General features: G+C 48.9%; 1 protein-coding gene across 1 annotated transcript in view; it reads left to right on the forward strand.

Moving 5' to 3' along the window:
* The window catches only part of LOC139575377 (extracellular matrix organizing protein FRAS1-like), a 370,048-nt gene extending 349,763 nt beyond the window's left edge, over positions 1–20,285 (forward strand). The window contains exons 71-74 of the mRNA XM_071400291.1: positions 11,016–11,182; positions 12,973–13,178; positions 15,919–16,065; positions 16,628–20,285. Of these exons, the coding sequence (XP_071256392.1) occupies positions 11,016–11,182; positions 12,973–13,178; positions 15,919–16,065; positions 16,628–17,308 (1,201 nt within the window). The 3' untranslated portion in view covers positions 17,309–20,285. The remainder of the gene's footprint in view (positions 1–11,015; positions 11,183–12,972; positions 13,179–15,918; positions 16,066–16,627) is intronic.
* Positions 20,286–22,819: the final 2,534 nt, after the last annotated feature.

Consider the following 22,819-nt stretch of genomic DNA (forward strand, 5'->3'; position numbering starts at 1 on the left):
GCAGACCAACCGGCCCTCCCTCCCTTCCCCTCAGGTTCCAGTTACCTATAGTCTTCCAGCAAACCAACCTGCCCTCCCTTCCCCTCAGGTTCCAGTTACCTATAGTCTTCCAGCAGACCAACCGGCCCTCCCTCCCTTCCCCTCAGGTTCCAGTTACCTATAGTCTTCCAGCAAACCAACCTGCCCTCCCTTCCCCTCAGGTTCCAGTTACCTATAGTCTTCCAGCAGACCAACCTGCCCTCCCTCTCTTCCCCTCAGGTTCCAGTTACCTATAGTCTTCCAGCAAACCAACCTGCCCTCCCTTCTCCTCAGGTTCCAGTTACCTATAGTCTTCCAGCAGACCAACCTGCCCTCCCTCCTCAGGTTCCAGTTACCTATAGTCTTCCAGCAGACCAACCTGCCCTCCCTCTCTTCCCCTCAGGTTTCAGTTACCTATAGTCTTCCAGCAGACCAACCTGCCCTCCCTCCCTTCCCCTCAGGTTCCAGTTACCAATAGTCTTCCAGCAGACCTACCTGCCCTCCCTCTCTTCCCCTCAGGTTCCAGTTACCTATAGTCTTCCAGCAGACCAACCTGCCCTCCCTCCTTCCTCAGGTTCCAGTTACCTATAGTCTTCCAGCAGACCAACCTGCCCTCCCTCCCTTCCCCTCAGGTTCCAGTTACCTATAGTCTTCCAGCAGACCAACCTGCCCTCCCTCCCTCCCTCCTCAGGTTCCAGTTACCTATAGTCTTCCAGCAAACCAACCTGCCCTCCCTTCCCCTCAGGTTCCAGTTACCTATAGTCTTCCAGCAGACCAACCGGCCCTCCCTCCCTTCCCCTCAGGTTCCAGTTACCTATAGTCTTCCAGCAAACCAACCTGCCCTCCCTTCCCCTCAGGTTCCAGTTACCTATAGTCTTCCAGCAGACCAACCTGCCCTCCCTCTCTTCCCCTCAGGTTCCAGTTACCTATAGTCTTCCAGCAAACCAACCTGCCCTCCCTTCTCCTCAGGTTCCAGTTACCTATAGTCTTCCAGCAGACCAACCTGCCCTCCCTCCTCAGGTTCCAGTTACCTATAGTCTTCCAGCAGACCAACCTGCCCTCCCTCTCTTCCCCTCAGGTTTCAGTTACCTATAGTCTTCCAGCAGACCAACCTGCCCTCCCTCCCTTCCCCTCAGGTTCCAGTTACCAATAGTCTTCCAGCAGACCTACCTGCCCTCCCTCTCTTCCCCTCAGGTTCCAGTTACCTATAGTCTTCCAGCAGACCAACCTGCCCTCCCTCCTTCCTCAGGTTCCAGTTACCTATAGTCTTCCAGCAGACCAACCTGCCCTCCCTCCCTTCCCCTCAGGTTCCAGTTACCTATAGTCTTCCAGCAGACCAACCTGCCCTCCCTCCTCAGGTTCCAGTTACCTATAGTCTTCCAGCAGACCAACCTGCCCTCCCTCCTTCCCCTCAGGTTCCAGTTACCTATAGTCTTCCAGCAGACCAACCTGCCCTCCCTCCCTTCCCCTCAGGTTCCAGTTACCTATAGTCTTCCAGCAGACCAACCGGCCCTCCCTCCCTTCCCCTCAGGTTCCAGTTACCTATAGTCTTCCAGCAGACCAACCTGCCCTCCCTCCCTTCCCCTCAGGTTCCAGTTACCTATAGTCTTCCAGCAGACCAACCTGCCCTCCCTCCCTTCCCCTCAGGTTCCAGTTACCTATAGTCTTCCAGCAGACCAACCTGCCCTCCCTCCCTCCCTCCTCAGGTTCCAGTTACCTATAGTCTTCCAGCAGACCAACCTGCCCTCCCTCCCTTCCCCTCAGGTTCCAGTTACCTATAGTCTTCCAGCAGACCAACCTGCCCTCCCTCCTCAGGTTCCAGTTACCTATAGTCTTCCAGCAGACCAACCTGCCCTCCCTCCTTCCCCTCAGGTTCCAGTTACCTATAGTCTTCCAGCAGACCAACCTGCCCTCCCTCCCTTCCCCTCAGGTTCCAGTTACCTATAGTCTTCCAGCAGACCAACCTGCCCTCCCTCCCTCCCTCCTCAGGTTCCAGTTACCTATAGTCTTCCAGCAGACCAACCTGCCCTCCCTCTCTTCCCCTCAGGTTCCAGTTACCTATAGTCTTCCAGCAGACCAACCTGCCCTCCCTCCCTCCCTCCTCAGGTTCCAGTTACCTATAGTCTTCCAGCAGACCAACCGGCCCTCCCTCCCTTCCCCTCAGGTTCCAGTTACCTATAGTCTTCCAGCAGACCAACCTGCCCTCCCTCCCTTCCCCTCAGGTTCCAGTTACCTATAGTCTTCCAGCAGACCAACCTGCCCTCCCTCTCTTCCCCTCAGGTTCCAGTTACCTATAGTCTTCCAGCAGACCAACCTGCCCTCCCTCTCTTCCCCTCAGGTTCCAGTTTCCTATAGTCTTCCAGCAGACCAACCTGCCCTCCCTCTCTTCCCCTCGGGTTCCAGTTACCTATAGTCTTCCAGCAGACCAACCGGCCCTCCCTCCCTTCCCCTCAGGTTCCAGTTACCTATAGTCTTCCAGCAGAACAACCTGCCCTCCCTTCCCCTCAGGTTCCAGTTACCTATAGTCTTCCAGCAGAACAACCTGCCCTCCCTTCCTCCTCAGGTTCCAGTTACCTATAGTCTTCCAGCAGACCAACCTGCCCTCCCTCCCTTCCCCTCAGGTTCCAGTTACCTATAGTCTTCCAGCAGACCAACCTGCCCTCCCTCCCTCCTCAGGTTCCAGTTACCTATAGTCTTCCAGCAGACCAACCTGCCCTCCCTCCCTCCCTCCTCAGGTTCCAGTTACCTATAGTCTTCCAGCAGACCAACCTGCCCTCCCTCCTCAGGTTCCAGTTACCTATAGTCTTCCGGCAGACCAACCGGCCCTCCCTCCCTTCCCCTCAGGTTCCAGTTACCTATAGTCTTCCAGCAAACCAACCTGCCCTCCCTTCCCCTCAGGTTCCAGTTACCTATAGTCTTCCAGCAGACCAACCGGCCCTCCCTCCCTTCCCCTCAGGTTCCAGTTACCTATAGTCTTCCAGCAAACCAACCTGCCCTCCCTTCCCCTCAGGTTCCAGTTACCTATAGTCTTCCAGCAGACCAACCTGCCCTCCCTCTCTTCCCCTCAGGTTCCAGTTACCTATAGTCTTCCAGCAAACCAACCTGCCCTCCCTTCCCCTCAGGTTCCAGTTACCTATAGTCTTCCAGCAGACCAACCTGCCCTCCCTCCTCAGGTTCCAGTTACCTATAGTCTTCCAGCAGACCAACCTGCCCTCCCTCTCTTCCCCTCAGGTTCCAGTTACCTATAGTCTTCCAGCAGACCAACCTGCCCTCCCTCCCTTCCCCTCAGGTTCCAGTTACCAATAGTCTTCCAGCAGACCTACCTGCCCTCCCTCTCTTCCCCTCAGGTTCCAGTTACCTATAGTCTTCCAGCAGACCAACCTGCCCTCCCTCCCTCCTCAGGTTCCAGTTACCTATAGTCTTCCAGCAAACCAACCTGCCCTCCCTCCCTCCTCAGGTTCCAGTTACCTATAGCCTTCCAGCAGACCAACCGGCCCTCCCTCCCTTCCCCTCATGTTCCAGTTACCTATAGTCTTCCAGCAGACCAACCTGCCCTCCCTCTCTTCCCCTCAGGTTCCAGTTACCTATAGCCTTCCAGCAGACCAACCGGCCCTCCCTCCCTTCCCCTCATGTTCCAGTTACCTATAGTCTTCCAGCAGACCAACCTGCCCTCCCTCTCTTCCCCTCAGGTTCCAGTTACCTATAGTCTTCCAGCAGACCAACCGGCCCTCCCTCCCTTCCCCTCAGGTTCCAGTTACCTATAGTCTTCCAGCAGACCAACCTGCCCTCCCTCCCTCCCTCCTCAGGTTCCAGTTACCTATAGTCTTCCAGCAGACCAACCTGCCCTCCCTCCCTCCCTCCTCAGGTTCCAGTTACCTATAGTCTTCCAGCAGACCAACCTGCCCTCCCTCCCTTCCCCTCAGGTTCCAGTTACCTATAGTCTTCCAGCAGACCAACCTGCCCTCCCTCCTCAGGTTCCAGTTACCTATAGTCTTCCAGCAGACCAACCTGCCCTCCCTCCTTCCCCTCAGGTTCCAGTTACCTATAGTCTTCCAGCAGACCTACCTGCCCTCCCTCTCTTCCCCTCAGGTTCCAGTTACCTATAGTCTTCCAGCAGACCAACCTGCCCTCCCTCCCTCCTCAGGTTCCAGTTACCTATAGTCTTCCAGCAAACCAACCTGCCCTCCCTCCCTCCTCAGGTTCCAGTTACCTATAGCCTTCCAGCAGACCAACCGGCCCTCCCTCCCTTCCCCTCATGTTCCAGTTACCTATAGTCTTCCAGCAGACCAACCTGCCCTCCCTCTCTTCCCCTCAGGTTCCAGTTACCTATAGTCTTCCAGCAGACCAACCGGCCCTCCCTCCCTTCCCCTCAGGTTCCAGTTACCTATAGTCTTCCAGCAGACCAACCTGCCCTCCCTCCCTCCCTCCTCAGGTTCCAGTTACCTATAGTCTTCCAGCAGACCAACCTGCCCTCCCTCCCTCCCTCCTCAGGTTCCAGTTACCTATAGTCTTCCAGCAGACCAACCTGCCCTCCCTCCCTTCCCCTCAGGTTCCAGTTACCTATAGTCTTCCAGCAGACCAACCTGCCCTCCCTCCTCAGGTTCCAGTTACCTATAGTCTTCCAGCAGACCAACCTGCCCTCCCTCCTTCCCCTCAGGTTCCAGTTACCTATAGTCTTCCAGCAGACCAACCTGCCCTCCCTCCCTTCCCCTCAGGTTCCAGTTACCTATAGTCTTCCAGCAGACCAACCGGCCCTCCCTCCCTTCCCCTCAGGTTCCAGTTACCTATAGTCTTCCAGCAGACCAACCTGCCCTCCCTCCCTTCCCCTCAGGTTCCAGTTACCTATAGTCTTCCAGCAGACCAACCTGCCCTCCCTCCCTCCCTCCCTCCTCAGGTTCCAGTTACCTATAGTCTTCCAGCAGACCAACCGGCCCTCCCTCCCTTCCCCTCAGGTTCCAGTTACCTATAGTCTTCCAGCAGACCAACCTGCCCTCCCTCCCTTCCCCTCAGGTTCCAGTTACCTATAGTCTTCCAGCAGACCAACCTGCCCTCCCTCCTCAGGTTCCAGTTACCTATAGTCTTCCAGCAGACCAACCTGCCTCCCTCCTTCCCCTCAGGTTCCAGTTACCTATAGTCTTCCAGCAGACCAACCTGCCCTCCCTCCCTTCCCCTCAGGTTCCAGTTACCTATAGTCTTCCAGCAGACCAACCTGCCCTCCCTCCCTCCCTCCTCAGGTTCCAGTTACCTATAGTCTTCCAGCAGACCAACCTGCCCTCCCTCCTTCCCCTCAGGTTCCAGTTACCTATAGTCTTCCAGCAGACCAACCTGCCCTCCCTCCCTTCCCCTCAGGTTCCAGTTACCTATAGTCTTCCAGCAGACCAACCTGCCCTCCCTCCCTCCCTCCTCAGGTTCCAGTTACCTATAATCTTCCAGCAGACCAACCTGCCCTCCCTCTCTTCCCCTCAGGTTCCAGTTACCTATAGTCTTCCAGCAGACCAACCTGCCCTCCCTCCCTTCCCCTCAGGTTCCAGTTACCTATAGTCTTCCAGCAGACCTACCTGCCCTCCCTCCCTTCCCCTCAGGTTCCAGTTACCTATAGTCTTCCAGCAGACCAACCGTCCCTCCCTCCCTTCCCCTCAGGTTCCAGTTACCTATAGTCTTCCAGCAGACCAACCGGCCCTCCCTCCCTTCCCCTCAGGTTCCAGTTACCTATAGTCTTCCAGCAGACCAACCTGCCCTCCCTCCTCAGGTTCCAGTTACCTATAGTCTTCCAGCAGACCAACCTGCCCTCCCTCTCTTCCCCTCAGGTTCCAGTTACCTATAGTCTTCCAGCAGACCAACCTGCCCTCCCTCCCTTCCCCTCAGGTTCCAGTTACCTATAGTCTTCCAGCAGACCAACCTGCCCTCCCTCCTTCCCCTCAGGTTCCAGTTACCTATAGTCTTCCAGCAGACCAACCTGCCCTCCCTCCCTTCCCCTCAGGTTCCAGTTACCTATAGTCTTCCAGCAGACCAACCGGCCCTCCCTCCCTTCCCCTCAGGTTCCAGTTACCTATAGTCTTCCAGCAGACCAACCTGCACTCCCTCCCTTCCCCTCAGGTTCCAGTTACCTATAGTCTTCCAGCAGACCAACCTGCCCTCCCTCCCTCCCTCCTCAGGTTCCAGTTACCTATAGTCTTCCAGCAGACCAACCTGCCCTCCCTCCCTCCCTCCTCAGGTTCCAAATACCTATAGTCTTCCAGCAGACCAACCTGCCCTCCCTCCCTTCCCCTCAGGTTCCAGTTACCTATAGTCTTCCAGCAGACCAACCTGCCCTCCCTCCTCAGGTTCCAGTTACCTATAGTCTTCCAGCAGACCAACCTGCCCTCCCTCCTTCCCCTCAGGTTCCAGTTACCTATAGTCTTCCAGCAGACCAACCTGCCCTCCCTCCCTTCCCCTCAGGTTCCAGTTACCTATAGTCTTCCAGCAGACCAACCTGCCCTCCCTCCCTCCCTCCTCAGGTTCCAGTTACCTATAGTCTTCCAGCAGACCAACCTGCCCTCCCTCCTTCCCCTCAGGTTCCAGTTACCTATAGTCTTCCAGCAGACCAACCTGCCCTCCCTCCCTTCCCCTCAGGTTCCAGTTACCTATAGTCTCCCAGCAGACCAACCTGCCCTCCCTCCCTCCCTCCTCAGGTTCCAGTTACCTATAGTCTTCCAGCAGACCAACCTGCCCTCCCTCTCTTCCCCTCAGGTTCCAGTTACCTATAGTCTTCCAGCAGACCAACCTGCCCTCCCTCCCTTCCCCTCAGGTTCCAGTTACCTATAGTCTTCCAGCAGACCTACCTGCCCTCCCTCCCTTCCCCTCAGGTTCCAGTTACCTATAGTCTTCCAGCAGACCAACCGTCCCTCCCTCCCTTCCCCTCAGGTTCCAGTTACCTATAGTCTTCCAGCAGACCAACCGGCCCTCCCTCCCTTCCCCTCAGGTTCCAGTTACCTATAGTCTTCCAGCAGACCAACCTGCCCTCCCTCCTCAGGTTCCAGTTACCTATAGTCTTCCAGCAGACCAACCTGCCCTCCCTCCTCAGGTTCCAGTTACCTATAGTCTTCCAGCAGACCAACCTGCCCTCCCTCCTCAGGTTCCAGTTACCTATAGTCTTCCAGCAGACCAACCTGCCCTCCCTCCCTTCCCCTCAGGTTCCAGTTACCTATAGTCTTCCAGCAGACCAACCTGCCCTCCCTCCCTCCCTCCTCAGGTTCCAGTTACCTATAGTCTTCCAGCAGACCAACCTGCCCTCCCTCCTCAGGTTCCAGTTACCTATAGTCTTCCAGCAGACCAACCTGCCCTCCCTCTCTTCCCCTCAGGTTCCAGTTACCTATAGTCTTCCAGCAGACCAACCTGCCCTCCCTCCCTTCCCCTCAGGTTCCAGTTACCTATAGTCTTCCAGCAGACCAACCTGCCCTCCCTCCCTCCCTCCTCAGGTTCCAGTTACCTATAGTCTTCCAGCAGACCAACCTGCCCTCCCTCCCTCCCCCCTCAGGTTCCAGTTACCTATAGTCTTCCAGCAGACCAACCTGCCCTCCCTCCCTTCCCCTCAGGTTCCAGTTACCTATAGTCTTCCAGCAGACCAACCTGCCCTCCCTCCTCAGGTTCCAGTTACCTATAGTCTTCCAGCAGACCAACCTGCCTCCCTCCTTCCCCTCAGGTTCCAGTTACCTATAGTCTTCCAGCAGACCAACCTGCCCTCCCTCCCTTCCCCTCAGGTTCCAGTTACCTATAGTCTTCCAGCAGACCAACCTGCCCTCCCTCCCCCCTCCTCAGGTTCCAGTTACCTATAGTCTTCCAGCAGACCAACCTGCCCTCCCTCCTTCCCCTCAGGTTCCAGTTACCTATAGTCTTCCAGCAGACCAACCTGCCCTCCCTCCCTTCCCCTCAGGTTCCAGTTACCTATAGTCTTCCAGCAGACCAACCTGCCCTCCCTCCCTCCCTCCTCAGGTTCCAGTTACCTATAATCTTCCAGCAGACCAACCTGCCCTCCCTCTCTTCCCCTCAGGTTCCAGTTACCTATAGTCTTCCAGCAGACCAACCTGCCCTCCCTCCCTTCCCCTCAGGTTCCAGTTACCTATAGTCTTCCAGCAGACCTACCTGCCCTCCCTCCCTTCCCCTCAGGTTCCAGTTACCTATAGTCTTCCAGCAGACCAACCGTCCCTCCCTCCCTTCCCCTCAGGTTCCAGTTACCTATAGTCTTCCAGCAGACCAACCGGCCCTCCCTCCCTTCCCCTCAGGTTCCAGTTACCTATAGTCTTCCAGCAGACCAACCTGCCCTCCCTCCTCAGGTTCCAGTTACCTATAGTCTTCCAGCAGACCAACCTGCCCTCCCTTTCTTCCCCTCAGGTTCCAGTTACCTATAGTCTTCCAGCAGACCAACCTGCCCTCCCTCCCTTCCCCTCAGGTTCCAGTTACCTATAGTCTTCCAGCAGACCAACCTGCCCTCCCTCCTTCCCCTCAGGTTCCAGTTACCTATAGTCTTCCAGCAGACCAACCTGCCCTCCCTCCCTTCCCCTCAGGTTCCAGTTACCTATAGTCTTCCAGCAGACCAACCGGCCCTCCCTCCCTTCCCCTCAGGTTCCAGTTACCTATAGTCTTCCAGCAGACCAACCTGCACTCCCTCCCTTCCCCTCAGGTTCCAGTTACCTATAGTCTTCCAGCAGACCAACCTGCCCTCCCTCCCTCCCTCCTCAGGTTCCAGTTACCTATAGTCTTCCAGCAGACCAACCTGCCCTCCCTCCCTCCCTCCTCAGGTTCCAGTTACCTATAGTCTTCCAGCAGACCAACCTGCCCTCCCTCCCTTCCCCTCAGGTTCCAGTTACCTATAGTCTTCCAGCAGACCAACCTGCCCTCCCTCCTCAGGTTCCAGTTACCTATAGTCTTCCAGCAGACCAACCTGCCCTCCCTCCTTCCCCTCAGGTTCCAGTTACCTATAGTCTTCCAGCAGACCAACCTGCCCTCCCTCCCTTCCCCTCAGGTTCCAGTTACCTATAGTCTTCCAGCAGACCAACCTGCCCTCCCTCCCTCCCTCCTCAGGTTCCAGTTACCTATAGTCTTCCAGCAGACCAACCTGCCCTCCCTCCTTCCCCTCAGGTTCCAGTTACCTATAGTCTTCCAGCAGACCAACCTGCCCTCCCTCCCTTCCCCTCAGGTTCCAGTTACCTATAGTCTCCCAGCAGACCAACCTGCCCTCCCTCCCTCCCTCCTCAGGTTCCAGTTACCTATAGTCTTCCAGCAGACCAACCTGCCCTCCCTCTCTTCCCCTCAGGTTCCAGTTACCTATAGTCTTCCAGCAGACCAACCTGCCCTCCCTCCCTTCCCCTCAGGTTCCAGTTACCTATAGTCTTCCAGCAGACCTACCTGCCCTCCCTCCCTTCCCCTCAGGTTCCAGTTACCTATAGTCTTCCAGCAGACCAACCGTCCCTCCCTCCCTTCCCCTCAGGTTCCAGTTACCTATAGTCTTCCAGCAGACCAACCGGCCCTCCCTCCCTTCCCCTCAGGTTCCAGTTACCTATAGTCTTCCAGCAGACCAACCTGCCCTCCCTCCTCAGGTTCCAGTTACCTATAGTCTTCCAGCAGACCAACCTGCCCTCCCTCCTCAGGTTCCAGTTACCTATAGTCTTCCAGCAGACCAACCTGCCCTCCCTCCCTTCCCCTCAGGTTCCAGTTACCTATAGTCTTCCAGCAGACCAACCTGCCCTCCCTCCCTTCCCCTCAGGTTCCAGTTACCTATAGTCTTCCAGCAGACCTACCTGCCCTCCCTCCCTTCCCCTCAGGTTCCAGTTACCTATAGTCTTCCAGCAGACCAACCGTCCCTCCCTCCCTTCCCCTCAGGTTCCAGTTACCTATAGTCTTCCAGCAGACCAACCGGCCCTCCCTCCCTTCCCCTCAGGTTCCAGTTACCTATAGTCTTCCAGCAGACCAACCTGCCCTCCCTCCTCAGGTTCCAGTTACCTATAGTCTTCCAGCAGACCAACCTGCCCTCCCTCCTCAGGTTCCAGTTACCTATAGTCTTCCAGCAGACCAACCTGCCCTCCCTCCCTTCCCCTGAGGTTCCAGTTACCTATAGTCTTCCAGCAGACCAACCTGCCCTCCCTCCCTTCCACTCAGGTTCCAGTTACCTATAGTCTTCCAGCAGACCAACCTGCCCTCCCTTCCCCTCAGGTTCCAGTTACCTATAGTCTTCCAGCAGACCAACCTGCCCTCCCTCCTTCCCCTCAGGTTCCAGTTACCTATAGTCTTCCAGCAGACCAACCTGCCCTCCCTCCTTCCCCTCAGGTTCCAGTTACCTATAGTCTTCCAGCAGACCAACCTGCCCTCCCTCCCTTCCCCTCAGGTTCCAGTTACCTATAGTCTTCCAGCAGACCAACCTGCCCTCCCTCCCTCCTCAGGTTCCAGTTACCTATAGTCTTCCAGCAGACCAACCTGCCCTCCCTCCCTCCCTCCTCAGGTTCCAGTTACCTATAGTCTTCCAGCAGACCAACCTGCCCTCCCTCTCTTCCCCTCAGGTTCCAGTTACCTATAGTCTTCCAGCAGACCAACCGGCCCTCCCTCCCTCCCTCCTCAGGTTCCAGTTACCTATAGTCTTCCAGCAGACCAACCGGCCCTCCCTCCCTCCCTCCTCAGGTTCCAGTTACCTATAGTCTTCCAGCAGACCAACCTGCCCTCCCTCCCTTCCCCTCAGGTTCCAGTTACCTATAGTCTTCCAGCAGACCAACCGGCCCTCCCTCCCTCCCTCCTCAGGTTCCAGTTACCTATAGTCTTCCAGCAGACCAACCTGCCCTCCCTCCCTCCCTCCTCAGGTTCCAGTTACCTATAGTCTTCCAGCAGACCAACCTGTCCTCCCTTCCCCTCAGGTTCCAGTTACCTATAGCCTTCCAGCAGACCTACCTGCCCTCCCTCCCTTCCTCCTCAGGTTCCAGTTACCTATAGTCTTCCAGCAGACCAACCTGCCCTCCCTCCCTCCCCCTCAGGTTCCAGTTACCTATAGCCTTCCAGCAGACCAACCGACCAGTCCCAGTGGTATACTCCCTCAACACTGAGTTTCAGCTGGGCAACAATGAGAAGGTGTTCATGATGGACCCGGCCATCTCTGACATGTCCATGGCTGAGATGGACTACAAGGGAGCCTTCTCTATGGGTACAATAACTGTTTCGCACATCACTGGGAAACCTCAAAGTGGGATCTTAAGTCTGAGAAATGCTACTCATTGAAACATAAAGTGATTTATGTGAATGTCATATGTGGCTTTAAGTTTAGCTTGACCTTTTTCAGATTTAATAGATAATAGATGTTTTATTGTCACATTACACTGGATGGGTGCAGTGTAATGTGTTGTTTTACAGGGTCAGTCATAGTAGTATGATAGGTGTTGTTTTACAGGGTCAGTCATAGTAGTATGATAGGTGTTGTTTTACAGGGTCAGTCATAGTAGTATGATAGGTGTTGTTTTACAGGGTCAGCCATAGTAGTATGATAGGTGTTGTTTTACAGGGTCAGCCATAGTAGTATGATAGGTGTTGTTTTACAGGGTCAGCCATAGTAGTATGATAGGTGTTGTTTTACAGGGTCAGCCATAGTAGTATGATAGGTGTTGTTTTACAGGGTCAGCCATAGTAGTATGATAGGTGTTGTTTTACAGGGTCAGCCATAGTAGTATGATAGGTGTTGTTTTACAGGGTCAGCCATAGTAGTATGATAGGTGTTGTTTTACAGGGTCAGCCATAGTAGTATGATAGGTGTTGTTGTACAGGGTCAGTCATAGTAGTATGATAGGTGTTGTTTTACAGGGTCAGTCATAGTAGTATGATAGGTGTTGTTTTACAGGGTCATTCATAGTAGTATGATGGGTGCAGTGTAATGTGTTGTTTTACAGGGTCAGTCATAGTAGTATGATAGGTGTTGTTTTACAGGGTCAGCCATAGTAGTATGATGGGTGTTGTTGTACAGGGTCAGTCATAGTAGTATGATAGGTGTTGTTTTACAGGGTCAGCCATAGTAGTATGATAGGTGTTGTTTTACAGGGTCAGCCATAGTAGTATGATAGGTGTTGTTTTACAGGGTCAGCCATAGTAGTATGATAGGTGTTGTTTTACAGGGTCAGCCACAGTAGTATGATAGGTGTTGTTTTACAGGGTCAGCCATAGTAGTATGATAGGTGTTGTTTTACAGGGTCAGCCATAGTAGTATGATAGGTGTTGTTTTACAGGGTCAGCCATAGTAGTATGATAGGTGTTGTTTTACAGGGTCAGTCATAGTAGTATGATAGGTGTTGTTTTACAGGGTCAGTCATAGTAGTATGATAGGTGTTGTTTTACAGGGTCAGTCATAGTAGTATGACAGGTGTTGTTTTACAGGGTCAGTCATAGTAGTATGATAGGTGTTGTTTTACAGGGTCAGCCATAGTAGTATGATAGGTGTTGTTTTACAGGGTCAGCCATACTGTAGTGGTACTGCGCCCCTAAAGCAATTTAGGGTTTTTAGTGTCTTGCTCAAGGGCTCATTGACAGCTTTTGCACCTTGTTGGCTCAGCTATTCTAACCTGTGACCTTTCAGTCATAGGCCCTACACTTTAGTTGCTAGGCTACCTGCCTAATATATGTTGCAGTTTGTTTACTGTCCCAACACTTTAACCGCTAGACTACCTGCCTAATATTTCATATATATTGCAGTTCAGTTATTGTCCCAACACTAAAACCCCTAAGCTTCCTGCCTATTATATAATATATATTTCAGTAAATGTATTGTATGTATTGAATACATTTATATATATATATATATATATATATATATATATATATATATATATAAATATATATATATATATATATATAGCCTGTTGTATGTAATGCATTTTTGCCACTCTGTATCATATTATATAATAAACCTTATGTATCACCTAACCTAGCGTCTCTCTGGTGCCCCTACAGGCCAGACGCTGTACGGCAGAGTGCTGTGGAACCCGGAGCAGAACCTGAACTCAGCCTACAAGCTGCAGCTGGAGAAGGTGTACCTGTGTACGGGACGGGATGGATACGTGCCCTTCTTTGACCCCACAGGGACTCTGTACAACGAGGGGCCTCAGTACGGCTGCATCCAGCCCAACAAACACCTCAAACACAGGTTCCTGATCCTGGTATGGGTTGACTCCTGTTATTTCACTTCCATTGTCCAGTACTATTGGTGTACTATTGTTCTATGTTGTCTATTTTGCACTCGCTCAGCGTATATCCGAAGATTGTTATATTATATTTTTGTGGTTAGTGAAATGCACTCTGATAATAATCTGTTCAGTGTGACTGCAATGAAGACAACCCAGAATGCAGCCTGGAGTACCGCTGCTTGACGATTCCATATATCCCATTTAGCAGACGCTTTTATCCAAATTGACTTGTATTACAGAGTGTATACATTGTTGGTACGTGATCTCTCTGGAACTTGAACCCACGGCCGAGGCGTTGCTAGGCAAAGCTTTTGATTCGTCTGTGGTATGTCACCCAATGTGAACGTCACCCACGTGATCCGACAAACTGGTCTTTTCACCTGTCTCAGTGTGTAGTCATAGTTTTAAGAGATACAGTGGGGAGAACAAGTATTTGATACACTGCCGATTTTGCAGGTTTTCCTACTTACAAAGCATGTAGAGGTCTGTAATTTTTATCATAGGTACACTTCAACTGTGAGAGACGGAATCTAAAACAAAAATCCAGAAAATCACATTGTATGATTTTTAAGTAATTAATTAGCATTTTATTGCATGACATAAGTATTTGATACATCAGAAAAGCAGAACTTAATATTTGGTACAGAAACCTTTGTTTGCAATTACAGAGATCATACGTTTCCTGTAGTTCTTGACTAGGTTTGCACACACTGCAGCAGGGATTTTGGCCCACTCCTCCCTACAGATCTTCTCCAGATCCTTCAGGTTTCGGGGCTGTCGCTGGGCAATACGGACGTTCAGCTCCCTCCAAAGATTTTCTATTGGGTTCAGGTCTGGAGACTGGCTAGGCCACTCCAGGACCTTGAGATGCTTCTTACGGAGCCACTCCTTAGTTGCCATGGCTGTGTGCTTCGTGTCGTTGTCATGCTGGAAGACCCAGCCACGACCCATCTTCAATGCTCTTACTGAGGGAAGGAGGTTGTTGGCCAAGATCTCGCTATACATGGCCAAATCCATCCTCCCCTCAATACGGTGCAGTCGTCCTGTCCCCTTTGCAGAAAAGCATCCCCAAAGAATGATGTTTCCACCTCCATGCTTCACGGTTGGGATGGTGTTCTTGGGGTTGTACTCATACTTCTTCTTCCTCCAAACACGGTGAGTGGAGTTAGACCAAAAAGCTCTATTTCTGTCTCATCAGACCACATGACCTTCTCCCATTCCTCCTCTGGATCATCCAGATGGTCATTGGCAAACTTCAGACAGGCCTGGACATGCACTGGCTTAAGCAGGGGGACCTTGCGTGCGCTGCAGGATTTTAATCCATGACGGCGTAGTGTGTTACTAATGGTTTTCTTTGAGACTGTGGTCCCAGCTCTCTTCAGGTCATTGACCAGGTCCTGCCGTGTAGTTCTGGGCTGATCCCTCACCTTCCTCATGATCATTGATGCCCCACGAGGTGAAATCTTGCATGGAGCCCCAGACCGAGGGTGATTGACCGTCATCTTGAACTTCTTCCATTTTCTAATAATTGCGCCAACAGTTGTTTCCTTCTCACCAAGCTGCTTGCCTATTGTCCTGTAGCCCATCCCAGCCTTGTGCAGGTCTACAATTTTATCCCTGATGTCCTTACACAGCTCTCTGGTCTTGGCCATTGTGGAGAGGTTGGAATCTGTTTGATTGAGTGTGTGGACAGGTGTCTTTTATACAGGTAACGAGTTCAAACAGGTGCAGTTAATACAGGTAATGAGTGGAGAACAGGAGGGCTTCTTAAAGAAAAACTAACAGGTCTGTGAGAGCCGGAATTCTTACTGGTTGGTAGGTGATCAAATACTTATGTCATGCAATAAAATGCAAATTAATTATTTAAAAATCATACAATGTGATTTTCTGGATTTTTGTTTTAGATTCCGTCTCTCACAGTTGAAGTGTACCTATGATAAAAATTACAGACCTCTACATGCTTTGTAAGTAGGAAAACCTGCAAAATCGGCAGTGTATCAAATACTTGTTCTCCCCACTGTATATTCAAAGACACTGTGTGAGCTATTCAAATAGGAGGAATCGTATTGTTGTGCTAGTCAGGGCACTGGTATCGTGGTGTTGGATTGTTTACGCTAATGTTTACAATAATGGGAGTAGGCTTCTGTTATGAATGTTGGAAACTACAAGTTTACTGAAACAACTTTTGAGATTTAAACAACAATTGTATATTCCACATCCATAGCCGATGTAACTGCTTTTATCCACCCTGTTAGCATGTATGTTAACATGTATGCTAGTGTTTATACGGTATAGATGTAGATACTGTTAGCATGTATGCTAATGTTTGATATACGGTATAGATGTAGATACTGTTAGCATGTATGTTAACATGTATGCTAGTGTTTATACGGAATAGATGTAAATACTGTTAGCATGTATGTTAACATGTATGCTAGTGTTTCTACAGTGTAGATGTAGATACTGCTAGCATGTATGTTAACATGTATGCTAGTGTTTATACGGTATAGATGTAGATACTGTTAGCATGTATGCTAACATGTATGCTAGTGTTTCTACGGTGTAGATGTACTGTAGATAATGTTAGCATGTATGTTACCATGTATGCTAGTGGTTATACGGTATAGATGTAAATACTGTTAGCATGTATGCTAATGTTTGATATACGGTGCGGAGCGGTAATGACAGTGTTGTTGTAACGTTTCTCCTGCAGGATCGGAAGCAGCCTGAAGTCTGTGACAGGTTCTTCCATGACGTTCCCTTCGAGGCCAACTTTGCGTCGGATATCACCGAACTACAGACCATGACAGCCATGCCTGGTGTTGATGGTTTTACCATGAAGGTTGATGCCTTGTACAAGGTCAGTGAAGACCAAGACTTATCCAATGAACCATCATAATTTATTAAATGATAATGTACCACTTATGAATGCATTATATGAGTTATAAATGTGTAATGTAGATACTCTTCAAAAAGGTCAGATTTGAGGGTAACTTTCATAGTGATAAAACCATTAATTGATCTGATTTGCGCCGGAACTTTGGCGACTACCAAGTATGTTTTAAACCTCCCACTTTTGGGCTGGATTTGTCAATGTGTAGTTCATACATGCATAATTTATTAGCAGAATTACTGTCTTACCTCAATTAGTCACACAAAATCCCTAGTTTGAAAAGGACTGTTTTTCTGGGAGCATTCTCCCTACATTTTCCTCCACTTGGGCCAGCCTCCTAGCAAACTTGAGTTCCAAGCCAATGAGCTTCAGAGCAAGTAAGAGAGAGCAATGAAGTGGTGTACATATGTGACGTACCACGCAAATTTTTGGGGACCACTTTTGTCTCGTCAGCGCTACTTTCAGAACTACTGGCGAAAAAGTATACAAAAGTACCGGATAATCTCTTTAACTCTCTCTTGATTGACAGGTGGAGGCGGGGCATCAGTGGTACCTGCAGGTGATCTATGTGATTGGTCCAGAGTCCATCTCCGGCCCCAGGATCCAGCGTTCTCTGAAACATCAGCTTGCCCACAGCAGCGACATGGGGCGGGCTCGCAGGGACCTGACCAATCAGCTGAGGCAAAGCATCGACTACAGCCGCGCTCGCCGGGACCTGGTGGACCATAGTGGACATCTCACCCTCGACGAGTCTCTGATCTATGATAACGAGGGCGACCAGAAGAAGAACGGAACCAACATGAAGATTCTCCGACTCGAGGTCCCCGCAGCCTCCACATTTAACCCCCAGATGGGAGGGTCTATGGGTGGGGGTGTGGCTGCGCTGACCCTGCTGGTCCTCGTCCTGCTGGGTTCCTTTTTACTCTTCAGGAAGTGCCGACGGTCGGCTGGAAAGAAGCCTTCCAAGATGGCGGAGGAGTACCCTCTGAACACCAAGGTAGAGGTCTATCTAGAGAAGACCCTGGAGAAGAACTTCAGCTCCAAACATTGTACAGTCAGGAACATCAACCTCAACATCAACCGGAATCACGACAACGTCAACTCTAAGGTCAACGGAGGGGCAAAGGTCAACGGAGCGGCGAAGGTCAAGCAGGTCAACCTGGAGGTCAAGCTCCACAACAACCTCGACAACGACGGCACTGAGGTCTGAGGATCTCCCGCCTCCCTCCGGTGTTTCCCCTAGCTAGAGTATTTTTCTAGACAAGGCGACAAAGGCCCCCAAAAGTAAGACCCTGGTCCTCCTCCTCAACGTGTCAGTTTATACCAGTAGAAGTAGCAGTTCTACACTCCAACTACTCATAGGGGAAACATTGTGAAAAATATCCTGAAATTAAGGAGTATTTAATGACAAATCTAAAATAAATCTTGTTTAGAGTACTGGAATAATATATTGTTCGCTAATGTATTTTTCTACGACCGTGATGCGAGATAAAAAACAAACAAAAAAAAACGTGTTTTTGACGGCCAGCTATGCAGCATTTACTCAAATCATTTCGCACCTGGGCTACCACCTCAGGAATAGAGAAATGAGTGAACTATCGCATAAAACAGGATTCCGTTTTTCCTCATTTTTAAAAAAATGAATCGTCATCGTTGAACGACGACCAGAGACTTTGGAATCAGTCATCAGGTGAAATCTGCTGCCTTTGTTTTCGCTTTATAACAACAACAACAACGCCAAAATGATCAATGTACGCTAGGCAGCTCAGGGACTTTTTCTGCAGCTTGTCTTGAATAGTTTAAATAGTTCAGATATATCTCTGCCTCATCATTTCATTGTCACAATATGACTGCTATGAAAGTATTAAACACACTAATGTCCCCATGTTCTAACTCCACTTTCATTCATCATGCAGTCGATTCATAGAACATTTGTTAGGATTCAGGCCTATAGTGTTTTATGATCTATTGTCCACAACTGAAATAGTAGTGTGTTAATTATATACACTGAGTGTATAAAACATTAGGGAACACCCACTTTTGCCCTCAGAACAGCCTCAAATTGTTTTGGGAATGGACTCTACAAGGTGTCGAAAGTGTTCCACAGGGATGCTGGACCATGTTGACTGCAACATGGCTGGATGTCCTTTGGGTGGTGGACCATTCTTGATACGTACAGGAAACTATTGAGCGTCTAAATTCCAGCAGCGTTGCAGTTCTTGACACAAACCGGTGCGGCCTGGCACCTACTACCATACCCCCGTTCAATGGCACTTAAATATTTTGTCTTGCCCGTTCACCCTCTGAATGGCACACATACACAATCCATGTCTCAAATGTCTCAAGGCGTAAAAATCCTTCTTTAACCCGTTTCCTCCCCTTTCATCTACACTGATTGAAGTGGATTTAACAGGTGACATCAGTAAGGGATCATAGCTTTCACCTGGATTCACCTGGTCAGTCTATGTCATGGACAGAGCAGGTGTTCCTAATGTTTTGTATACAGAGTTTATATTCAAGTGCAATTACTACTACATGAACTCTCTCTCTCTCTCTCTCTCTCTCTCTCTCTCTCTCTCTCTCTCTCTCTCTCTCTCTCTCTCTCTCTCTCTCTCTCTCTGTCTCTGTCTCTGTCTCTCTCTCTCTCTCTTTCTCTCTATCTCTCTCTCTCTCTATCTCTCTCTCTCTCTCTCTCTCTCTTTTCAAACCCAGTTCTCTGCCCGTGGAGCTAAGATTCAGCCTACTAATAGTCTAGCGTGTTTTCATCTTTTAAGACAATAGCTCAACAGCTTTTTTTTATTTGTAATTTTCTTTATTTTCTTTCACTTTTATTTAGCTTTCCATTAGTGCCATTACATGTAGTACTGTCTCATGCAAGTAGTCCAAAGGGTAAAATTCCATCGGTGAATGATTATTAATATCCATCCGATTAAGATCACTTTGAATACTACTACCGTAGATTATATAGCCTAGATAGGTTGATATCCATGGGAATAGAATCGCCAACCATGGTGGCATCATTGACTTGAATGGGGAGGTCTGTTCTACTCGTTCTAGTTCTGTGTTGAAGTTCCCACTCCCCGTGAATGCTACTCTAGCCTTAGAACTACTTCTACAGTGTAACAGAATGGATTTCTTGTTTCATTTTTTAACATGTTACTGATAACTTGTAGTATTTTATACAACACGTGTGTCTATGTTTTTTATGCCTTGCCTTCATTCTGCCAAAAGACACAGAATTGCCTCAGTAATATTCTTTTAAATGTACATACACGTTCAATCTCACAGCAACACTATGGTAGCATTCCAAATAGCACCTTATTCCCTATATAGTGCATAACTTCTGTCCAGAGCCCTATATAGTGCATAACTTCTGTCCAGAGCCCTATATAGTGCATAACTTCTGTCCAGAGCCCTATATAGTGCATAACTTCTGTCCAGAGCCCTATATAGTGCATAACTTCTGTCCAGAGCCCTATATAGTGCACAACTTCTGTCCAGAGCCCTATATAGTGCATAACTTCTGTCCAGAGCCCTATATAGTGCATAACCTCTGTCCAGAGCCCTATATAGTGCACTACTTCTGCCCAAAGCCCTATATAGTGCATAACTTCTGTCCAGAGCCCTATATAGTGCATAACTTCTGTCCAGAGCCCTATATAGTGCATAACTTCTGTCCAGAGCCCTATATAGTGCATAACTTCTGTCCAGAGCCCTATATAGTGCATAACTTCTGTCCAGAGCCCTATATAGTGCATAACTTCTGTCCAGAGCCCTATATAGTGCATAACTTCTGTCCAGAGCCCTATATAGTGCATAACTTCTGCCCAGAGCCCTATATAGTGAATAGGATGCTATTAGGGATGTAGTCACTGATGATGATTATACTGCAGTATGTATTATTACCATATTATTACCATAGTATTACCATATTATTACCATATTATTACCCTACTATTAGCCCATATGTATTACTGTATGCATGACCAACCTACTAAATTTGCCATCGTCTGTAAGAATGACAGCTACCTTGTTTTAATTTAACACACATGACATTTGCGGTGTGGGGGTGTTGAAGTGTTTCGACGCGACCAATCGATTGGTTGATTGTGGCGGATGACTTCTTCAGCACAACGCCCAAAGCACGTACTCTAGGCTACGTTTACACAGCCAGCCCAATTCTGATCCCCCCCCCCCCCCCCCCCACTCATTGGTCTTTTGAACAATTAGTTCAGCTCTGAAAAAAGATCTGATGTGAAAAGTTCTGATATGATTGACAAGTTAGTAAAAAAAAACTGACTTGTCAATAGCTCTCTCTCTCTCTCTCTCTCTCTCTCTCTCTCTCTCTCTCTCTCTCTCTGTCATAGAACATTGTGCCTATCAAAAACATTGGGGAAGATAGGGAGATGACATTACATTTTTGGTGCTATCATTTGTGGAAATAATTCCAATGCTATTAATATGATGCCTGTATTTTGTGCCTTTTTAGTCATTAAAAACATTGAAACACACAGAAACTTTGTTGATTCCTTGGCAGTTGATTTATTTTCGGTGTTCTCTGTAGTTTTGTAAGAATTCCAATGAAGGTTTAACCAGTAGCTGGACCAGTAGTTAGACCAGTAGTTAGAACATAGTTAGACCAGTAGCTACACCAGCAGTTAGACCAGTAGTTAGACCAGTAGTTAGAACAGTAGCTAGACCAGTAGCTAGAACAGTAGCTAGACCAGTAGTTAGACCAGTAGCTAGACCAGTAGCTAGACCAGTAGCTAGACCAGTAGTTAGACCAGTAGTTAGACCAGTAGTTAGACCAGTAGTTAGAACTGTAGTTAGACCAGTAGTTAGACCAGTAGTTAGACCAGTAGCTAGACCAGTAGTTAGACCAGTAGTTAGACCAGTAGCTAGACCAGTAGTTAGAACAGTAGTTAGACCAGTAGTTAGACCAGTAGTTAGACCAGTAGCTAGACCAGTAGTTAGACCAGTAGTTAGACCAGTAGTTAGATCAGCAGTTTAACCAGTAGTTAGATCAGCAGTTTAACCAGTAGTTAGACCAGTAGTTAGACCAGTAGCTAGACCAGTAGTTAGACCAGTAGTTAGACCAGTAGTTAGACCAGTAGTTAGACCAGTAGCTAGACAAGTAGTTAGAACAGTAGCTAGACCAGTAGTTAGACCAGTAGTTAGAACTGTAGTTAGAACAGTAGTTAGAACAGTAGTTAGAACTGTAGTTAGAACTGTAGTTAGACCAGTAGTTAGAACTGTAGTTAAAACAGTAGTTAGAACTGTAGTTAGAACAGTAGTTAGACCAGTAGCTAGACCAGTAGTTAGACCAGTAGTTAGACCAGTAGTTAGATCAGCAGTTTAACCAGTAGTTAGATCAGCAGTTTAACCAGTAGTTAGACCAGTAGTTAGACCAGTAGTTAGACCAGTAGCTAGACCAGTAGTTAGACCAGTAGTTAGACCAGTAGTTAGACCAGTAGCTAGACAAGTAGTTAGAACAGTAGCTAGACCAGTAGTTAGACCAGTAGTTAGAACAGTAGTTAGAACTGTAGTTAGACCAGTAGTTAGACCAGTAGTTAGAACTGTAGTTAAAACAGTAGTTAGAACTGTAGTTAGAACAGTAGTTAGAACAGTAGTTAGACCAGTAGTTAGACCAGTAGTTGGACCAGTAGTTAGACCAGTAGCTGGACCAGTAGTTAGAACAGTAGTTAGAACAGTAGTTAGACCAGTAGTTAGAACTGTAGTTAGAACAGTAGTTAGAACTGTAGTTAGAACAGTAGTTAGAACTGTAGTTAGAACAGTAGTTCGAACAGTAGTTAGACCAGTAGTTAGACCAGTAGTTGGACCAGTAGCTGGACCAGTAGCTGGACCAGTAGTTAGAACAGTAGTTAGAACAGTAGTTAGAACTGTAGTTAGACTTCCATCTCTACTACTAATAGTCCATTGCGTTCAGTGGTGTTGGCGTAAACATGGCTTATGTTATGTTTCAGAAAGAGTTGGATAAAATCTGGTTTGTAATGTTTGCTTAAGTAAACAGTCATTCTCAAACGTCCATGTACCGCCTGTCTGCATCTATGCAAGCTTTATAAAAACCAATATGGAATATGAGCATTGTCAAACTACAATTTCAAATATTTTACTGAGTCAATGGAAATAAATTCATTAGGACCTAATCTATGCATTTCACATGACTGGGAATATAAATAATGCATCTGTTGGTAACAGATGCCTTAAAAAAGAAGGGCCTCACGATGGGCTTCAGGATCTCCTCACGGTATCTCTGTGCATTAAAATTGCCATCGATAAAATGCAATTGTGTTCATTGTCCGTAGTTTATGCCTGCCCCATATCATAACCCCACCGCCACCATGGGGCACTCTGTTCACAACATTGACATCAGCAAGCCTCTCGCCCACACAACGCCATACACTTGGTCTGCGGTTGTAAGGCCGGTTGGACGCACTGTCAAATTCTCAAAAAGAAGTTGGAGGTGACGGCTTATGGTAGAGAAATTAACATTCAATTATCTGGCAACAGCTCTGTTAGACATTCCTGCAGTCAGCATGCCAATTGCACGCTCCATCAAAACTTGAGACATCTGTGGCGTTATGTTGTGTTACAGAAATGCACATTTTAGAGTGGCCTTTTATTGTCCCGCAGCACAAGGTGCACCTGTGTAATGATCATGTTGTTTAATCAGCTGCTTGATATGCCACACCTGTCAGGT

Source organism: Salvelinus alpinus, chromosome 5 (genome assembly GCF_045679555.1).
Source record: "Salvelinus alpinus chromosome 5, SLU_Salpinus.1, whole genome shotgun sequence".
NCBI lineage: Eukaryota > Metazoa > Chordata > Actinopteri > Salmoniformes > Salmonidae > Salvelinus > Salvelinus alpinus.